At 38.5% G+C, this 15,396-nt stretch overlaps 1 protein-coding gene across 14 annotated transcripts in view; it reads left to right on the forward strand.

The window, feature by feature from the left end:
- Positions 1-15,396, forward strand: part of KMT2C (lysine methyltransferase 2C) — a 197,994-nt gene that overhangs the window by 139,972 nt on the left and 42,626 nt on the right. For 13 of the 14 annotated variants that reach the window (XM_055803570.1, XM_055803574.1, XM_055803575.1 and 10 more), the window contains 5 exons: positions 294-506; positions 4,043-4,171; positions 6,043-6,162; positions 8,765-8,895; positions 10,494-10,680. In XM_055803570.1, the coding sequence (XP_055659545.1) occupies positions 294-506; positions 4,043-4,171; positions 6,043-6,162; positions 8,765-8,895; positions 10,494-10,680 (780 nt within the window). The remainder of the gene's footprint in view (positions 1-293; positions 507-4,042; positions 4,172-6,042; positions 6,163-8,764; positions 8,896-10,493; positions 10,681-15,396) is intronic. The other variant, XM_055803582.1, reaches the window with a different exon arrangement.

The raw sequence follows: 15,396 nt of genomic DNA on the forward strand, positions 1-15,396 counted from the left end.
CACCAGTTTCCATAATCAAATTGTTCTTTCCAATGAGTCTTTGATGCAAGTTGTTTTGTAGCAATATAAAGGATTGTTGCTGGATTTGACATCAGGCTCTTAAATTACGAAGCTGTAACTGTAATGTGTAAGACAGTATCAGATATCTCTGTTTAATTTATACCAATTTCCTCACTCATGAATCAGCTCCATACATGTGGATTATTAACTCTTAAAAGTGCTATTCCTAAAAATCTAAGACTTGTAAATTAAGGAGTTTTATATTGCTGTTATGATTCATTTAACTTTTATAGACCCACCGAAGACATACACCCAGGATGGAGTCTGCTTGACAGAATCGGGCATGTCTCAGTTACAGAGCCTAACTGTTACAGTACCGAGAAGAAAACGGACGAAACCAAAGCTTAAACTGAAGATTATAAATCAGAACAGTGTGGCTGTGCTTCAGACACCCCCAGATGCCCAGTCAGAACATTCAAGAGATGGGGAGATGGATGACAGTAGAGGTAGCGGTCTACTTTTGGCGCATTTTGTATCTTGGAGCATTGCAGTACATGTGTGTATTGCAAATATCCCTGGGATTTTTTTGGTACTGATACTCATACCTTCTGTACAGAATGCTTTATGGAGATTACTTGAACAATTGTTGTGGCTCATTGTTGTCAGTTTCAGAGATTTTTCTTGTTGTTCTATTTATGGGTCATCCATCCTATAGGAAACTCACCTTTCTCAGGCTGGCAACACTGGAAACGTGAGTTGCCTTTTTATCTAATCATTGGGTTACCTGTGAGAAATACTGTGCACTCACTGAGTGCAAGTGTAGTCTGAGGATCTCAAATTCAGTGCAAATGCTGTTTGAAAGTGGTGACATTGGCTCAGCAAAGCAACATGTAGGTCACTGTAAAGCTGGTATTCAAAACAAAGTGGAAAGCAGAGTAAAAAGTTCTTTGCTGAGTATTTCTTCTTTCTGAAGGAAATAAGGCAGGGTGACCTGAGGGAAAAAAAATAATTTTCTTGAATTTCCCTAGACAATCCTATAGGGAATGTTTGTCCTCGTTCCAAAGTAGAATTCAAGACAGAATTTGAGTTTAGGAGCGATTTCGGATGTTGCTCTAGTTCAAGTAGATGATGCTGTACGTAGAGATCTACTGAAGGGTTTCAGGTTCCAGGATGGCGTATCTGTGTAGTTTGGAGGGAGGAAAAGATTTAACAGTGTTTTTGTGGCTTCCAGTGCTGAGGAGAGATGAGGGCATCTGGCTAACGCTTGTCTTCTAAACACATCCTGTGCATGGGCATGACATTTCAGTCAATGGGAGAAGCCCCTGGGAGAGCTCCTTCCACTGCAAGTCTAGATGGAGCAAAGATCCACCTGTCCCAGGCCACCAGGGCTTGTCTCATCTGCTTCCCTCACAGCCGAGAAAGCACAGCAGCCCCAGCCAGAGGAGACTGAAGGTGGGAGATAAAGAAGTGGGAAAGCGCGTAGGAGCAGCCAGCCCCATTTCAGATCCCTGCTTTTCAACACTAGAAACAGCAGCCAGCATGGTGCAGTAATGTTCTCCTGTCCTTTTTACTTGGTCTGGCTGTACATCCTGGTAAGCATGTTGGTAGAATAGGTGTTAATCCGAGGCCTGAGGAAAGGCTTACTTAAGGCAGGTGTGAAAATCATTACATTAGTCAGGCAGATGTCTGTTACCAGAGGAACAGAGGAAAAATAGGAACCCCACCTCACCACAATCTAATATGTTTCTGTTTGTGCAACACTGCCTCGTTGTTAATCAGATTAAATGTCATAAGAAGCTTTTTTTAGGTATGGAGAGTATACTTGAGGTAACTGGTTTGTTTAACCATCAGTGCAGCTTCACTGTTAACTTGTTAATATCAATATTGTTCCTGTTGTTTGATTAGCACATTCTTACTGTCTGCTGTTGACTAGAAGTGGTTTGGGTTTTTTTATAACAGCTTTCCTTTATTTGTTTATAACCTTTAAAACAGTTAACTACTTGTTTTTCTTTCATTTCCTTCAGTATTCACAGGGTTTGGTATATTGTCCTAGCATTATACTGACTCTTAAATTTCATCTCATACTTTCATGTATGTCCGTCAGCTGGGTTGTTGAAAGCAAAAAAGCTTTTGATTTTGGTTTGAAGGCACAGGGTAGAGAATTAGCCATTTCACTTGGTCTTTTTCAGTTACTTTTACAAACGTGTGCCTGTTTTCTGTATAACTTTGTCTAACTTCTTTATCTGCTTGTTGGCTTCTATATAGCCCTTTCCAACTAGATAACAAGATACGTAAATGTAGAGTATGAAAGGGAGAGCCAAAGCTTCCACAGAACTTAATTTCAGTTCTGATCACCTTTCATTGCCTTTTTGAGAGCTAGAGCATGTTCATAGATGTGACAGTAACAGCACAACATGTACATGGTAGATTGGCTGGATTTCTTGGAATGTGCTCTGTAGAGCGGATCAGTGCCTGTTCTCTGAATGTCTGAAATTTTCATATGAGCATCAGGGTGAATAAAGCTGTGCCACAGCTTTGACTGGAGCAACATAGTGTAGTAGTTCCAGGAAAGGGGAAAGACCCTTACTTCGACTCTAAAGTTCTGGGTGAAAGAAAGAGGCTGTATCTGAGAAAACTGAGCTCGTGGTAATTTTGTTACCATCTCATCTATAGGCTTTCATCAGGTTCCGCATTTCATCTGGTGTTCCACATTTTAAAGTCCACTTGATGAAAGTTCAGCTTGCTTTGGGAGCTTCAGCTTTGGTAGACTTAACGTGGCTCTTCTGCTACTATTTGTAGAGCTATGCTTTGTAAGTAAATGGGAAGGACCACTGTGGGGTTTAGCATTTGGCATACCGCTTTGTGTAGCAGGACATGTTAGCACTCTAGCAGGTTTCTCTTCTGCCAGAAGTGAACACGTTGCAGAGGGTTGACCCATGCTCTGGAGAGGAGGAGGGAACTGGCCGTGGTGGTCAGTGGGGACTGCCTTTGCCAAGCCACTAGCTTTGTCGGTTGAACTTCTGTCTTCATTGATGGGAAAGTCTGGTTTGTGACCCAGCCTGTGGAAGAGCAAGGGCTGTACTTCTACCACAGCAGAAGTGGTATGAGAGAGTCCAGCTCTGTCTGTCATAACAGTATTTCAGTATTTCTCCCTCTCACAACTGTATGTGGTTTTAGACCATATAGAATTATACACCTAAATCCAAAGCAGAGAATTAGAATTACAATATCTTTTCAGGGGTCAGAGCACATTTAATGTTTCAAAAGCTTGATAATAGAATGAAGATATGAAGCCATTACTGTGTTGATATTTGGGAGGTATCAGAAACAGAATTAACTCCCTCGCTCTTCAACACCAAAGGCTTTTTAATGCCGTCATACCTTACATCTGTTTCTACCCTGCTTTCCCACAGAATATAAACTCTTAACTCAAAATTACAGTCTTTGTCTTCAAGGCTGAGTAATTCCTTTGGGCTGAATTTTCTAGTATATAGTTAAATTCCTTTTCACAGATAAGTCTGCTTTCATATGGCTTCAAGTCAAGAACTCTCTAAACAAAGAGTCATTAAACATTACCTTCCAAGTACAGGCTGTAGTTTTTCAGCCTGTCTGCTAAATAAAAAAAAGGCCTACCAAAGAAAACAAGACAGTAAACAAAATGAAGTGAATCTTGCATGGTCAGTTGTAACCATATTCCTTGATGTATGGCTAGAAATTGGTCAGACACTTAGAAAATGCAATAGCACAGGCATCTGAAAAGTTCACCAAAAAAATTCTCAGATTCACGTATAGTAACTATAGCATTTACTCTCTGGTCTTGTGTACACATCATCTCAGAGGAAATGTATGTATATACTGGGTTTGTGTATAGGTAAGGTGGGTTTCACAGAAGTGTTTGGAGAGTATGAGTAGCTATCACCCACCCTTTTGGGAAATCTGTCAGTTTTAATCAGTTTCTCAGAAATCGGTCAGATGTAGACATTTTGGAAAAATAACTTCTTTCCCTTCTCCAGTTAAAGTTACCATTGCCTCTTTTCTGCAGAAGGTGATCTTATGGATTGTGATGGAAAATCAGATTCCAGCCCAGAACGGGAAGCTGTAGATGATGATACCAAAGTGGCAGAAGGAGCTGATGGGATTAAAAAAAGGAAGCGAAAACCATATAGACCTGGTAGGTTACAATAATTTTTACGATTGTGTGTCCCTTGTTTGTTTTAACACTTTTTTTTTCTGTATAATTAAACAAAAAATAAATAGAAAACAGTATGGAATTCTAAAGTATTCTACTGCTAATTGTTGATTTTAGATTTTTTCCCCCTGTTCTGTTTAAAATAGTTTTTAGTCCTCTTATCAAAATATATTTCCAAAGGTTGCTGCTTAGCAGTGTGCTTGTTCTTAGTATGCTGTCAGTTATTGGACAGTAGTTCAGATCTATACCTTGTATTGATTCTTAGCTTGATGGGAAAATGTACTGTATTAATATGATTGATGAAGGGCGGTTCTTGTGTGTGTGTGTGTGTGTATGTATGTATGTGCATTTGGCAATATTTGAAGTTCAGAGAACTTTCTGCAGGTGTCGTTATTTTCTGAAATACTTCATAGGAGTAAATATTTGTAGATGACTTCTGGCAGTGAATTTTAATGAATTCATTTATTGGATGGATTAATTTATTTTAATTTATTAGGGCAGTCAGCTCTTAATTATCTTGACTGTGGATTAACCATGTGTCCTGGGTGTAGAAACACTTGAGCTGTCTCCAGGCAGAAAAAGCTAGAGATACCTAAGTGACTCTGTAGGAAGTAGCTCTGATGCATTAGGGCTGAAACTGAACCCAAGATAATAAACTGTGCTGAGACACCACGTGGCTTTTTGAAGAGCCCCTGTACCGCATACCTTGGTATGTCTCGGAGTCTGTGTTAACATGGTGGTTTTGTATTTCATTATGCAGCCTCCCACTACTGTGGGTAAGTTGGTTGCAGTCTTTGCAGTCGCGTATTTTCACCAGTCCCACCATCCTGCTTGCTGTAACGGGCCATACCCTCTGGTTATGAAGATGGAAGGGGAGGAGAACAGAGGCAATGAAATGATTGAGGATGTGAAGGCAAGGAGTACAGTGAAGGAAGGAAAGGAAGCAGGAGTTACAACACGGTCTAGTTTCTCTTGCTCCTCTCAGTAGCTAAAAAGATCTGTACCGCCTTTTACCCTCCCCACATCATTTCCCACACAGCCGTGTAAGAGCCCTGTCTCAGCAGGCCATACCCGTGTGTATATTGCCTTCCGTCATGGGCCCACCCTGGGGAGATAGTGTTACAAACCTACATCACTTAACAGAGATTTCCTTTTTCTCTGCACTCTACCTCAACAAGCCATTTCGTTCTACTGTCGGGTCCTCAAGAGAAGAGAAGAGAGTTTTGTTTGCTTGGTGTGGGTTTGGATCATGAGTTGAATAGCTTCTGTTAGTTTTCTGCAGCCAACAATTTCCCTGAAAAATGAAACAAACCTGAATCTGATGCATGTACATACACACCAACTGCAAAGGATTAGAAGCACTGCAGTCACTCTTTGTTAAGGGATCCTGGAGATTCAGGCACTATGATGTTGATGAATTATCCTTTTATTTTGTGATCCGTCCTTCTCTAGCACCATCATTTGGAGTGATGGGCTCTCGAGCAGTTTGTAGAGGTTTTTTGTGTCCTTTAAGGCTCTTTAATAGATTTTGTTTGGTAGATTGACTAACAATTCATCAGCTTACAAGGGAAGGGAAAACCCTTCCCTTGTAAAAGTTGCCTTGTTGAAAGTGGCCAGGTTTGGTCGTTTGAACTTGTGGATGATTTACAATCCTGAAATTTTGATCTTTTGTGATAATTATATATATACCCACCAAGACATTAAAACTCTGAATGAAAACTCAAGTATCTCAGATTCATTCTTAGACCTCTACAGATGCAGTAGTCCCTTTTATCTGCAGAACAACCTTGGCTGTCTTTGTTACTATGAAACGTAGTTTTTATCAATATACTGAATTTTTGTTTTCTTATCAGGTATTGGTGGATTTATGGTACGTCAGAGAAGTCGTACAGGGCAGGGGAAGACTAAAAGATCTCTCTCCAGGAAAGATTCTTCTGGATCTGTTTCTGAGCAGTTGCCTGGCAGAGATGAAGGTAAGTGCAGAAACTTTTTTTTAAAATTTTTGTTCGTGCTCTAATGCAATAAAAATAACGCAACTCATCAACATACGATTCTTTCCAGAGTTGTGCTACTGAGGAATAAGTTTTTTGTTTATCACGATGGCTTTATTAATTGAACTGAAAATACTCATTCCTGCATACTTATACTTTCAGCAGAGCCCATGATTTACAAAGAAATTGAAAAAATGAATTGCAGGCTACTGTGGGAACAAAATAGCGAGCATTATAAGGACTGCTGTATTGTGTCAGAGCTCTGTTTAGCCTAGTTTTGACTAGTAGAAGACAGAAAAAAAGTGTAAAAAAAAAAAAAGAGGTAGGTTTAGAGTAATCCTCTTTCTCATACACTTTCCTCCAGATGTTGTCCTGATCCAGAGGTGTCTCTGGACCATCAGTTTTAATATTCACCAGTGTTCCATGATCCACAAGTGTGTCTGATATTTTTATAGATCTGTTTATGCTCTGGAAAATCATACTTTTAGTGAGTTCAATGATACACTATTGCTGTATGAAGAAATAACTCCTTATTTTAAACTGGATGTCTACCAGTTTAAGGATAAGCTACCCTCACATTTTATATTACGAAAGGTTATTTAAAAAAAGTCACTCCATATTAACTTATAATACAGAAAGATTTTCTAGACGTGTGGCATTCCACCATCAGTTTTTGCCTTTTCCAGGGCTGAAGAATCCTGCTCTGTTTGGTCTCTGCTTTTAGCAAAGCCATTTTAATGCCTTTTGACTCTGTATTACTCAGTAGATTGGGCACCTTACATGAAGTCAGATTTTATTGATGGGCCTTGTTCTCTTGCTTTCTATGTGTGATTAAACTAAAATATTTCATCCATCTGGATTTGTTCACACTATCTAATCTAGAAAATATGGAGGTATCATTAAGGTGAGGTGTGGAGTGTATTTAGTTCAGAGCCTGATCTGTATAAGGTCAGTAGGAGGAGGCAGCTGCTTCTAAAGGTTTGCAGATACCATCTCAGAAGACTCTGGCCTTGATTTCTCCTATTATTCTCTCCTGTCTGTTTAGTTATTGTGTTTTTAACCTTTCTAGAGCCAGATTGGTCTCTTGCTATGTATTTGTACAACATGATGGAGGCTGAATCTTTACTGCAGCATCCAGCCAATATTAAAAACTAATAATTAAATGCTGTCCTTGCTTGCATTTGCAGACCTACTTTATGAAGCCAACAAATGTTTCTTTAATCAGTGCAAGCCAGTATTCTAGTTAGATTCCCTAACTAGATACAATAGATACGTTTGCTTTCCTGGTAATATTAGTGCTATAGCTCTGTTTTCCTGCTTTATAAATATTATTTCTGTGTAGTATACAAAATTGTTTCAGATAATGCTGAAAATTTTGCTTTGAAGTTTTTCATTTCTATAGGGATCTGCTCCTTTAAGTTAAAAAAAAAAAAAAAAGCTAAAAGTTAATTCCCCATTCTGGGTAACAGTACAATGCATATTGTTAAAAAACAATATTCTTAAACAAGTATTCTTCAGCTAAAAGTTTGAGCTTCTTTTTGTGTGCTCAGGCACAATTGCTTGTTAAGAAAAAAATAACTCAGAAAATCTTTGTGTTTTAAATCATCATAGCTTGCTGAGAGCCTGCTTCTCAGCTGCCAGTACTCACCAGCCTTACCAAGTTTTTTGCTCCTCTTGTCGTGTTCCACCCCCTTTCTCTGCAAAAGCTCACTCTGCAACAATGCAGAGGTCACAGCGTTGGTTAGCCGCATTCTACTCGCTGTCCTCTGAATATGGTACAGGAGATTACTGCAGTACAAAGCATAGCTGATTTTACCACCAAAATAACAGAGTTTCTTAAATGACTTCCCAGGGTCCTTAACTCCATCTAATTAGCTATGGCTTTGGCAAGATAGAAGTGTCAGGACTTTAAAAGTTCTGCTTTTACCTGCAGTGTTTTCCCTGGTCTGTTGAAATAAAATACTGAATGATTGATGAGCACTGTGTCCTTTTGTGATCGTTAGAAAAAACAGTGCTACTTTGGAATATGATAGCTGAATAAATGTGTAATTTTTCTTGAAGAGCATCTTTATAGATGTCTTTTTCTTGCCTGCCCATTATTTGTACAACAGTCTTTTTCAGATTTAAGGAAAAAAGTTTTTTACTTTTAATTTGAGAATAATTAGTTTATAAAATGAAAGGTCATGAATGTGTAACTCAGCACTGATGATTTTGGAGATAATACTTCAGTGGAATTAGCTTTCAAATATCTGATTGAATGGCACCTATAATTTCTCTGAGATTACCAAATTCTTAGGTGGCTTGCAGATATGAAAGTTAAAGGTCTGTCTTTAGCCACTCAGGTACAACAAGGTAGTGACGTGACTGGTATCACATACAGTATTTCTTACTGCCAGAGCCCAGCTTATCAGGTGCCAGTTCACACCTGGCTAGATAAAAGCCACCTTTAGAATACATCTAGAGTGATGTTCAATAAACCCGTGCACCCAGATAGGTAGCAAGATATGTTTGGCATGCTGCCACTGTACGTTTAGAGCAAGACACAGAGTACTTTATTTATTTGTGCCTGAATGTTACTTTTTAGGTTGGACAGAACAGCTGCCAGACACTCCAGTTGAGGAGTCTGCCCCAGCTTCTGAAAGTACTGAGAAAATAAAAAAGCGTTACAGAAAAAAGAAAAATAAACTCGAAGAAACCTTTCCTGCCTATTTGCAGGTAAAACTACTGGTGTACATCTTTACGTGTGTTGATGCATAGTTCATTTAAAGCTTTAATGTTTCTTTTCTGATTCCCAATTCATTCCAATGAAATGTTTTTTCTGTCAAGAATGTTCATAAGTTTGAACAGAAAGCTGTATAATATGTTAAATCTCCAGTCCTCTGGTGTTACTTCTCTCTCCCCACCCCCCCATTTGTTCTGAGAGAGGAGACGGGAGGAAAGAAGCCACCTTTTCTCTCTGAACTGACACATGACATTTTCAGCATTCAACTCTGTAGGATGTCTTTGCATGTTATTTTCTTAAGATACTAATCTTTCTTTTCAGAAGATTATAGAATGTTATTTGGTAGGGGAAACTTGTTTTCCTACAGTTTTGTGGGGTTTGCATCCCCCTACCACAATAATCTCTGCTCTTCCACTCCGTTAATTCTCTGACATCCCTAGCATGTAAGAGGTAGCAGTCATGGATATTAACCACAGTATTAACGGTGATTGAGCAACTTGCTCATCTTCAACCAATTTAAAAACTGACTGGTTTATATACGTCTCTCACTGAGAACATTTTTGGTTTGCTGTTCTTCTTAGCTACTTTTTTCATGAAAACTTTACTGTCTTGTAGATGTTCACCAAACTTCAAGATGTAGACTATATTGGGATTGAAAGCAAAGAATTTACAAGAGAGGCAGAGCAACCTCTGTCTACAAGTAATTTGTATTTCGTATATGGGGAAGGAGTTGGAAAGAAAATACTTAAACATTTACTATGGATTAATAAGGATAAATATTTTTTCCTTAATGCACATTTTAGTCCTGTAAAATACAGAATATTTCTTAGATTCTTCTTCTGCTTACGTTGGAATAACTGGTACTGAAAAATCTGTATCTTTAGCTTTATTTTTAGCAGCTGTATGGCTGTATCCTAAATCAAAATTTTAAAGACTACCTGAAAACAGATAGAGTTCTTATATAATGAATAAAACTTGGCTTGAAAATGTGATAGATTGTTGTCAAATTACTGAGTACCCAGGCTTAGGTGAGTGGTAGCTTTTATAGAATATTTGAAGAGATACTAATGTAAGTTAAACATCTTAAGGTGTTTTGTTACTGTGGTTTGACGTTGGGGTGATTTTGTGGTAACTGAAATGCAGTGGATGGTAGTTCTAGAATTTGGACTACAGTGTGCTTGCGTGTTTTTCATAAACTTCTTGTGTGGTCTTGATCAAGTTCCCAGTAGTATTCTCCTCCTTCAGCTGTCCTTTTTGTGTGAGGAGAAATAATTTAAATATTGAAAAACTTGTGATATATAGCAACACTGTATTGGCACTGTCTGTGCCACATACATCTAAGATGACTATTGTTTTTCTATGTAATTTAGGGTGTGAATTTAATCATAAAATATTAATCATATAGCTACCTCAGGTAAGCTGTATCCACTCCTTGTAACCTGGAAGAGATACTGCCATATTGGAAGGCATGAGAGACTTGAGACTCTGGTTTTATATTTCTAGTAATCAATGGCTTTTAACTTTGTTGATACCAAATTTTTCAATAGATACAGTGTTTTTCCTACATTGAATCATGTTGTCTTGTTTGCAGGAAGCTTTCTTTGGGAAAGACCTACTAGATACCAGTAGACAAAACAAGATGAGCCTAGATAATTTACCTGAAGAATCACTTCCACTCTCATGTAAAACAAATCTGACCACCAATTTCCTGGATCCTTCATCTGACCCCCTTCTTAGCTCAACTTCCACTCCAGCTCAGGCAAAACTAGGACCTCAAGGTATACAAACATAATGTTAGTGATAATTCAGTAGTTTGATTTTGTTGTTGCAACTGGGGCTTTTCCAATCTTTTCCACTTTTCTCACAATGTTTTTCTGATTCTGATTTGTCCGATTTCTACATTCTGTATATTAACTGCCCTTGAGCAGTTAAGTTACATTGGTAAATGGTGATATTCAGAGGCTCCAGCTGTTTCAGAAGGAGCAGTGGATGGTACAACAGTTGGCATTTAATGCAAATCTGAAACTTGTTGACTGTAACGTCCAAGTCTATAAAATCCATGAAATTAATTCTGTGTAAGAATAAGCATACACATTCATTATAGAAGAAGACAAAAATACTCTAATTAAAAGGTAACTTTCAGTAGTCTAGTGAGTATCAGTTGGATGAATATCATCCAACTTCTATTTTCTTTAATGTTTTAGATTATTTTAGGTTGCCAGTCTCCTCAGAACTTTTGGCTCACCATGTCCTTTCTGAACATGAGTGCCCTTTCCAGGTACAGTTTGTAGCCTCTAGGCAATCTTTTGCTTTTGCTGTTGCGAAATCTTACTGAATTTACAGCTGAAAGTTTTGCAAATAGCCAGAGGCTTGTGAAGTGTTGCTGAAAGGGCAGCTTCACACAAAGAAGCAATTAAATTGAAAACCTCACTGTCCCGACCAAATTATTTTTTTCTCTGTGTCTTGTAGTATATGCAGTTAACTGGAGGTGTCTTACCATTCTGTATTTTTTAAAAAACGGCTAGTATTTCTTGTATATGTTAGATGATTTGTGACTTGCCTTTCAGCTTGTCCTCACAAGTTTTTCCATGTAAAAGTGTTTACACACATTGGTACAGTTTCCCATGTCCAGAGAGTCATCTGCAGAAAGGTCACTTATTTCTGATTGTTGCTGGGTGAAAATCAGCTAAATAAAAGGCAGAAGGCTACATTATAATTAAATATTGATTGCTATACAGTTGAAATTGTGGGTAATAGAAAAGGCAAAAGTTAACTTCCCCTGAAGGGGAAACCACTGCAAATGGAGTGTTTCAAGGTCTGTATTTCATTGTTTCCAACACTACAAGAAGACATGCTCGCGTAGACTTTTTCCACTGCAGTATTCTTCTGAAGTCAGAGAAACAGGGATTCAGACATGTTTGTTGACCTACCTGACTGTAAGATTAAAGTCACTAATGTTCATGTATTATGGTAGTTCAAGGTTTTAGAAATTCATGAACTTGATGTTAATTTAATGTTGTCTTATTCCAAAGTTTAAAGGAATTTTTAAAAAACCTGTTCTTTATGAATAAGCAAATTTGTAAAACTGTAATTTCATCTTCTTTTTATTCAGAAATAAATCATGATGAGGTGGCTATTAGTAAATAAATCACTAGCTACAGTTTTAGTGGATAACCTGCTGTCTTTCCCATTTTATATATGAGATACTGCTTTCTGGCCATAGGAATGTTCTCAACAATTGTCTCTCAACTGTTCAGATTTCCAGCCAAAACTGTGTCCAAATGGAGCTGTTTGTTGTAGTTGGAGCGCCAGTGGGTGAAGTCATCTGCCAGTATTGATCAGTTCCAGTGCAGTTTTTCTTAACTCTTTCACTGTGGCTTTGTGGGAGACAGTTATTTCCACAAGAGCATCCACACATGTGTGAAAGAGATTAATTTTGTGTGTTGGAAACCCTGGTAAACTGGCTAACTGCTGAGCTAGCAGCTGGCTAGTTTATTTATATTTAAGGCAATACCTTCTGGCTGATATTGCAGAGGGGCTGGAGGTGAGAACAGTGTCCCAGAGCACCTGTGATATTTTCATCATTTTGGTACAGACCTGGCTTTGGAGCAGGAATAATGTGAAGTGCTTTATTCACTGCGCTGGGAGGTGGTAGGACTGCCTGGTTACAGTATGCTGTTTTCCTACAGTGCCATTTCTCACAGGGATTGCTGACTCCTGTGAGAGTCCTTGCTTAACTGGTTAGGTCTTTTCAACAAGGAAAATGTTCTTCTCTTGGAAACTCCACTCATTCAATCCCAGGATTAAGGGTTAGATAATACTGGTTCATTTTTCAAAGAGCTCTGAAGCACCTAAAGAAGTCCTTCTATCTGCTTTGCTTTTCAACATGTGCATAAAACTGCTAGGGAGTTGAACAGTGATGCGTTCAGTCTGCTCGTGAATGGATGGTGCATTCCAGTGACGTGGTCTGTGACTATTTATTCTTAGGGCTCGGCTAAGGGTAGCTGAAGGTTTTGCTAGACAAGACTGCAGCAATGATGAGGATCAGCAGAGCTGGCCAGAAAATGGGTGTTGGAGTCCTTTGTATACTATTAATTTCTAGTAACACTGACTGAAGTGAGCTTTAGGCTCCCAGTCCTGATTTCTGTCTGGCAAAGAGGCTGCAGTTTTTGTTTTCAGTTACGAGACTCACCTTTCCTGTGGTTTTATAACACGGGGCACACTGCACAGTGTATTCTGCATGGGGCCAAGCCTTAAATTCATTTCCAAGACAGTGCTAGAGCAGAGTGCAAAGACTTCCTGACTGGGAGCACAGAGCACCAGATCTCCAGGGTCTCCCTGGCTGTTGGTGGGTGAAGTTGAAGGTGGTGGTTGGAATCTGTTGCATGCCATGTAGTCTGAGGACTGTCCACATCTCTCTTGAGTTTCTTGACCTGGGTGTTTCTGATGAAAGGGTCCACTTGGTGAGATGTGTTCTGTGAAGGCTCTGGCAATGTCGTTTTTTCTCTTTTAATTTGGAATAGCTTAAATTCAGTGTATTTTTTTTTTCTAGGGGTGCTGAAAAAATCATCTGGTCATGCAGGGCCTCCAGAGAATGCTAAAGAAATTCTTCCTAGACAAAAGGAGAGGAGTGGTCTGGGGCTCTGTGCAACTGATTCAAATGCTGCTGGGATGTTTTATAACTAGATATGTTGTTGCGTGATTAAACATCTTAAAGTGGCTGCAGGCTTGGGAGAGGTGTTTTTATTCTTTTAGAACTTCATAAATAAATAAAAATAAATACATTGGAGGGATCAGGATCACAAGATATCAGTAGAACTGTGCTGTCTTAGAGATGCAGCATTACAAGCAAACTATTTTCCTTTTTGCTTTGTTTTATCTCCATTCTGAAAGAGTCAAATTAATGAGCAGTATTGAGCTATTTGTTTGGCAGCAGATGTCAACCAGCTATTGATTCTGATCTGAAGCAGCTGACTAAAGTGATTTAGTTGTTTCCAAGATAATATTTAGCACACAAGGAATTAAAACGAGGGGAAAAAATAGAAGAAAAATGTAAAAATATGCTTTAGATGAGATGTCTTACATGAGACTTATGGATCAGAGTCTAGCCCTCTGCTTTCACCAGCACTCAGCCTTTTGGTAGACTTAACAAGCTCCATTTTGAAAGCAGGTAGCTTTTCTCCTACCTACTAATCTCATCGAAAGGCCATTACAGAATCTGATTGCCTTGATAGTTAGGAGCCCTCTAATTTGAAGCCTGAATTTATTCACAGCCAGTGTGTAGCTACGGGTGGTAAACTCTTCAGTTATATCTTTCCACCTGAGCTCTTTCTAGGTACTTATACAATGTATTTATATTCAGATTAGAAGTTTAATTTTTAGGGACTGTTCCCAAACACATTTCTAAGGGCTGTGGAGGAAAACACCATGACATAAAATACTACAGAAGAATTAGAGGCTGCTAATACAGTCTCTATGCTTCCTTCATAAAAACCTTTTCCTCCCTGATATTTACCTGCCTTCAAGTAGCAATTCAGGAAAGCTAAAGAACAGCTAAAGTCAATCCTTTGCCTTCCAGCCAGCTGAAGTCATTAATATCACCTTGCAGTGCCTGGTATTAGCTAGTTGCTTGCATAATTAGACCCAAATTGCCAGAAGGAAAACAAGTATCTCAAAAAAAAAAAAAAAAAAAAAAGACCCCAACCCAACCCAACCCCAAACCCACCCCAAAAGCAAAAAACAAAACCCCGATAACTGAGTTCTGGTGAAAAGCTTCACATTTCATAGTACTCTTTATCAGGTACGCAAAATAACTATACCCAAGAAGCAGGTTTGAGGCACTTTTTAATACTTCTATTGATACCAGTTAAGAGCCAAAATCTTTATATACATGTAAACTGGCTGGTCTGCACTGGCACGTTGATCCACCTAGTTGAGTGGCAAGCGTAAAACATTACTTAATTGGGATGGTACCACCTTGTTGGCATTACAAAGGATAAAAATAAAGAATTAAAATAGTAAAGTGAAAAAAAATCAATCTGATTTTGACTTTCAGTAATGGTAGAATGAAAAAGGGTTGTCTCTGAGAAGCAGCAGGAGCTTCTTAATTCATTGTAAAATTTTGCAGCTTGGAAAGTAACCTCATGATCTAAGAAAATCCTTGGCACTCTTAAGCTAGAAATACTTTCCTGGGGCAGTTGAATTATAACAGTGGGAAAGATACCTGTATATGTGTGGAATTTGTTTGTTTTTTGACTTTCTGGTCCCTCTTCAACCTGCCTGTGCTTGTTTTCTACATTGTATGTTTTATGATTTGTATTAATCCTTTTTCTCTGTTTAATTGTATGCATATTTACCATCTCGTCACGTTTCATTGGTCTGACAGTGATTGCTTGTATAGTCACGATAGTCTGCAGGTTTTCTGAAAAATATTTTTCTCAACTTCTGTTTGTCAAACAATTATCTTCAAGTGTTGTACATCTGAAATAGTCCTA

This window comes from Falco peregrinus, chromosome 5, assembly GCF_023634155.1.
Source record: "Falco peregrinus isolate bFalPer1 chromosome 5, bFalPer1.pri, whole genome shotgun sequence".
Taxonomy (NCBI): Eukaryota; Metazoa; Chordata; class Aves; order Falconiformes; family Falconidae; genus Falco; species Falco peregrinus.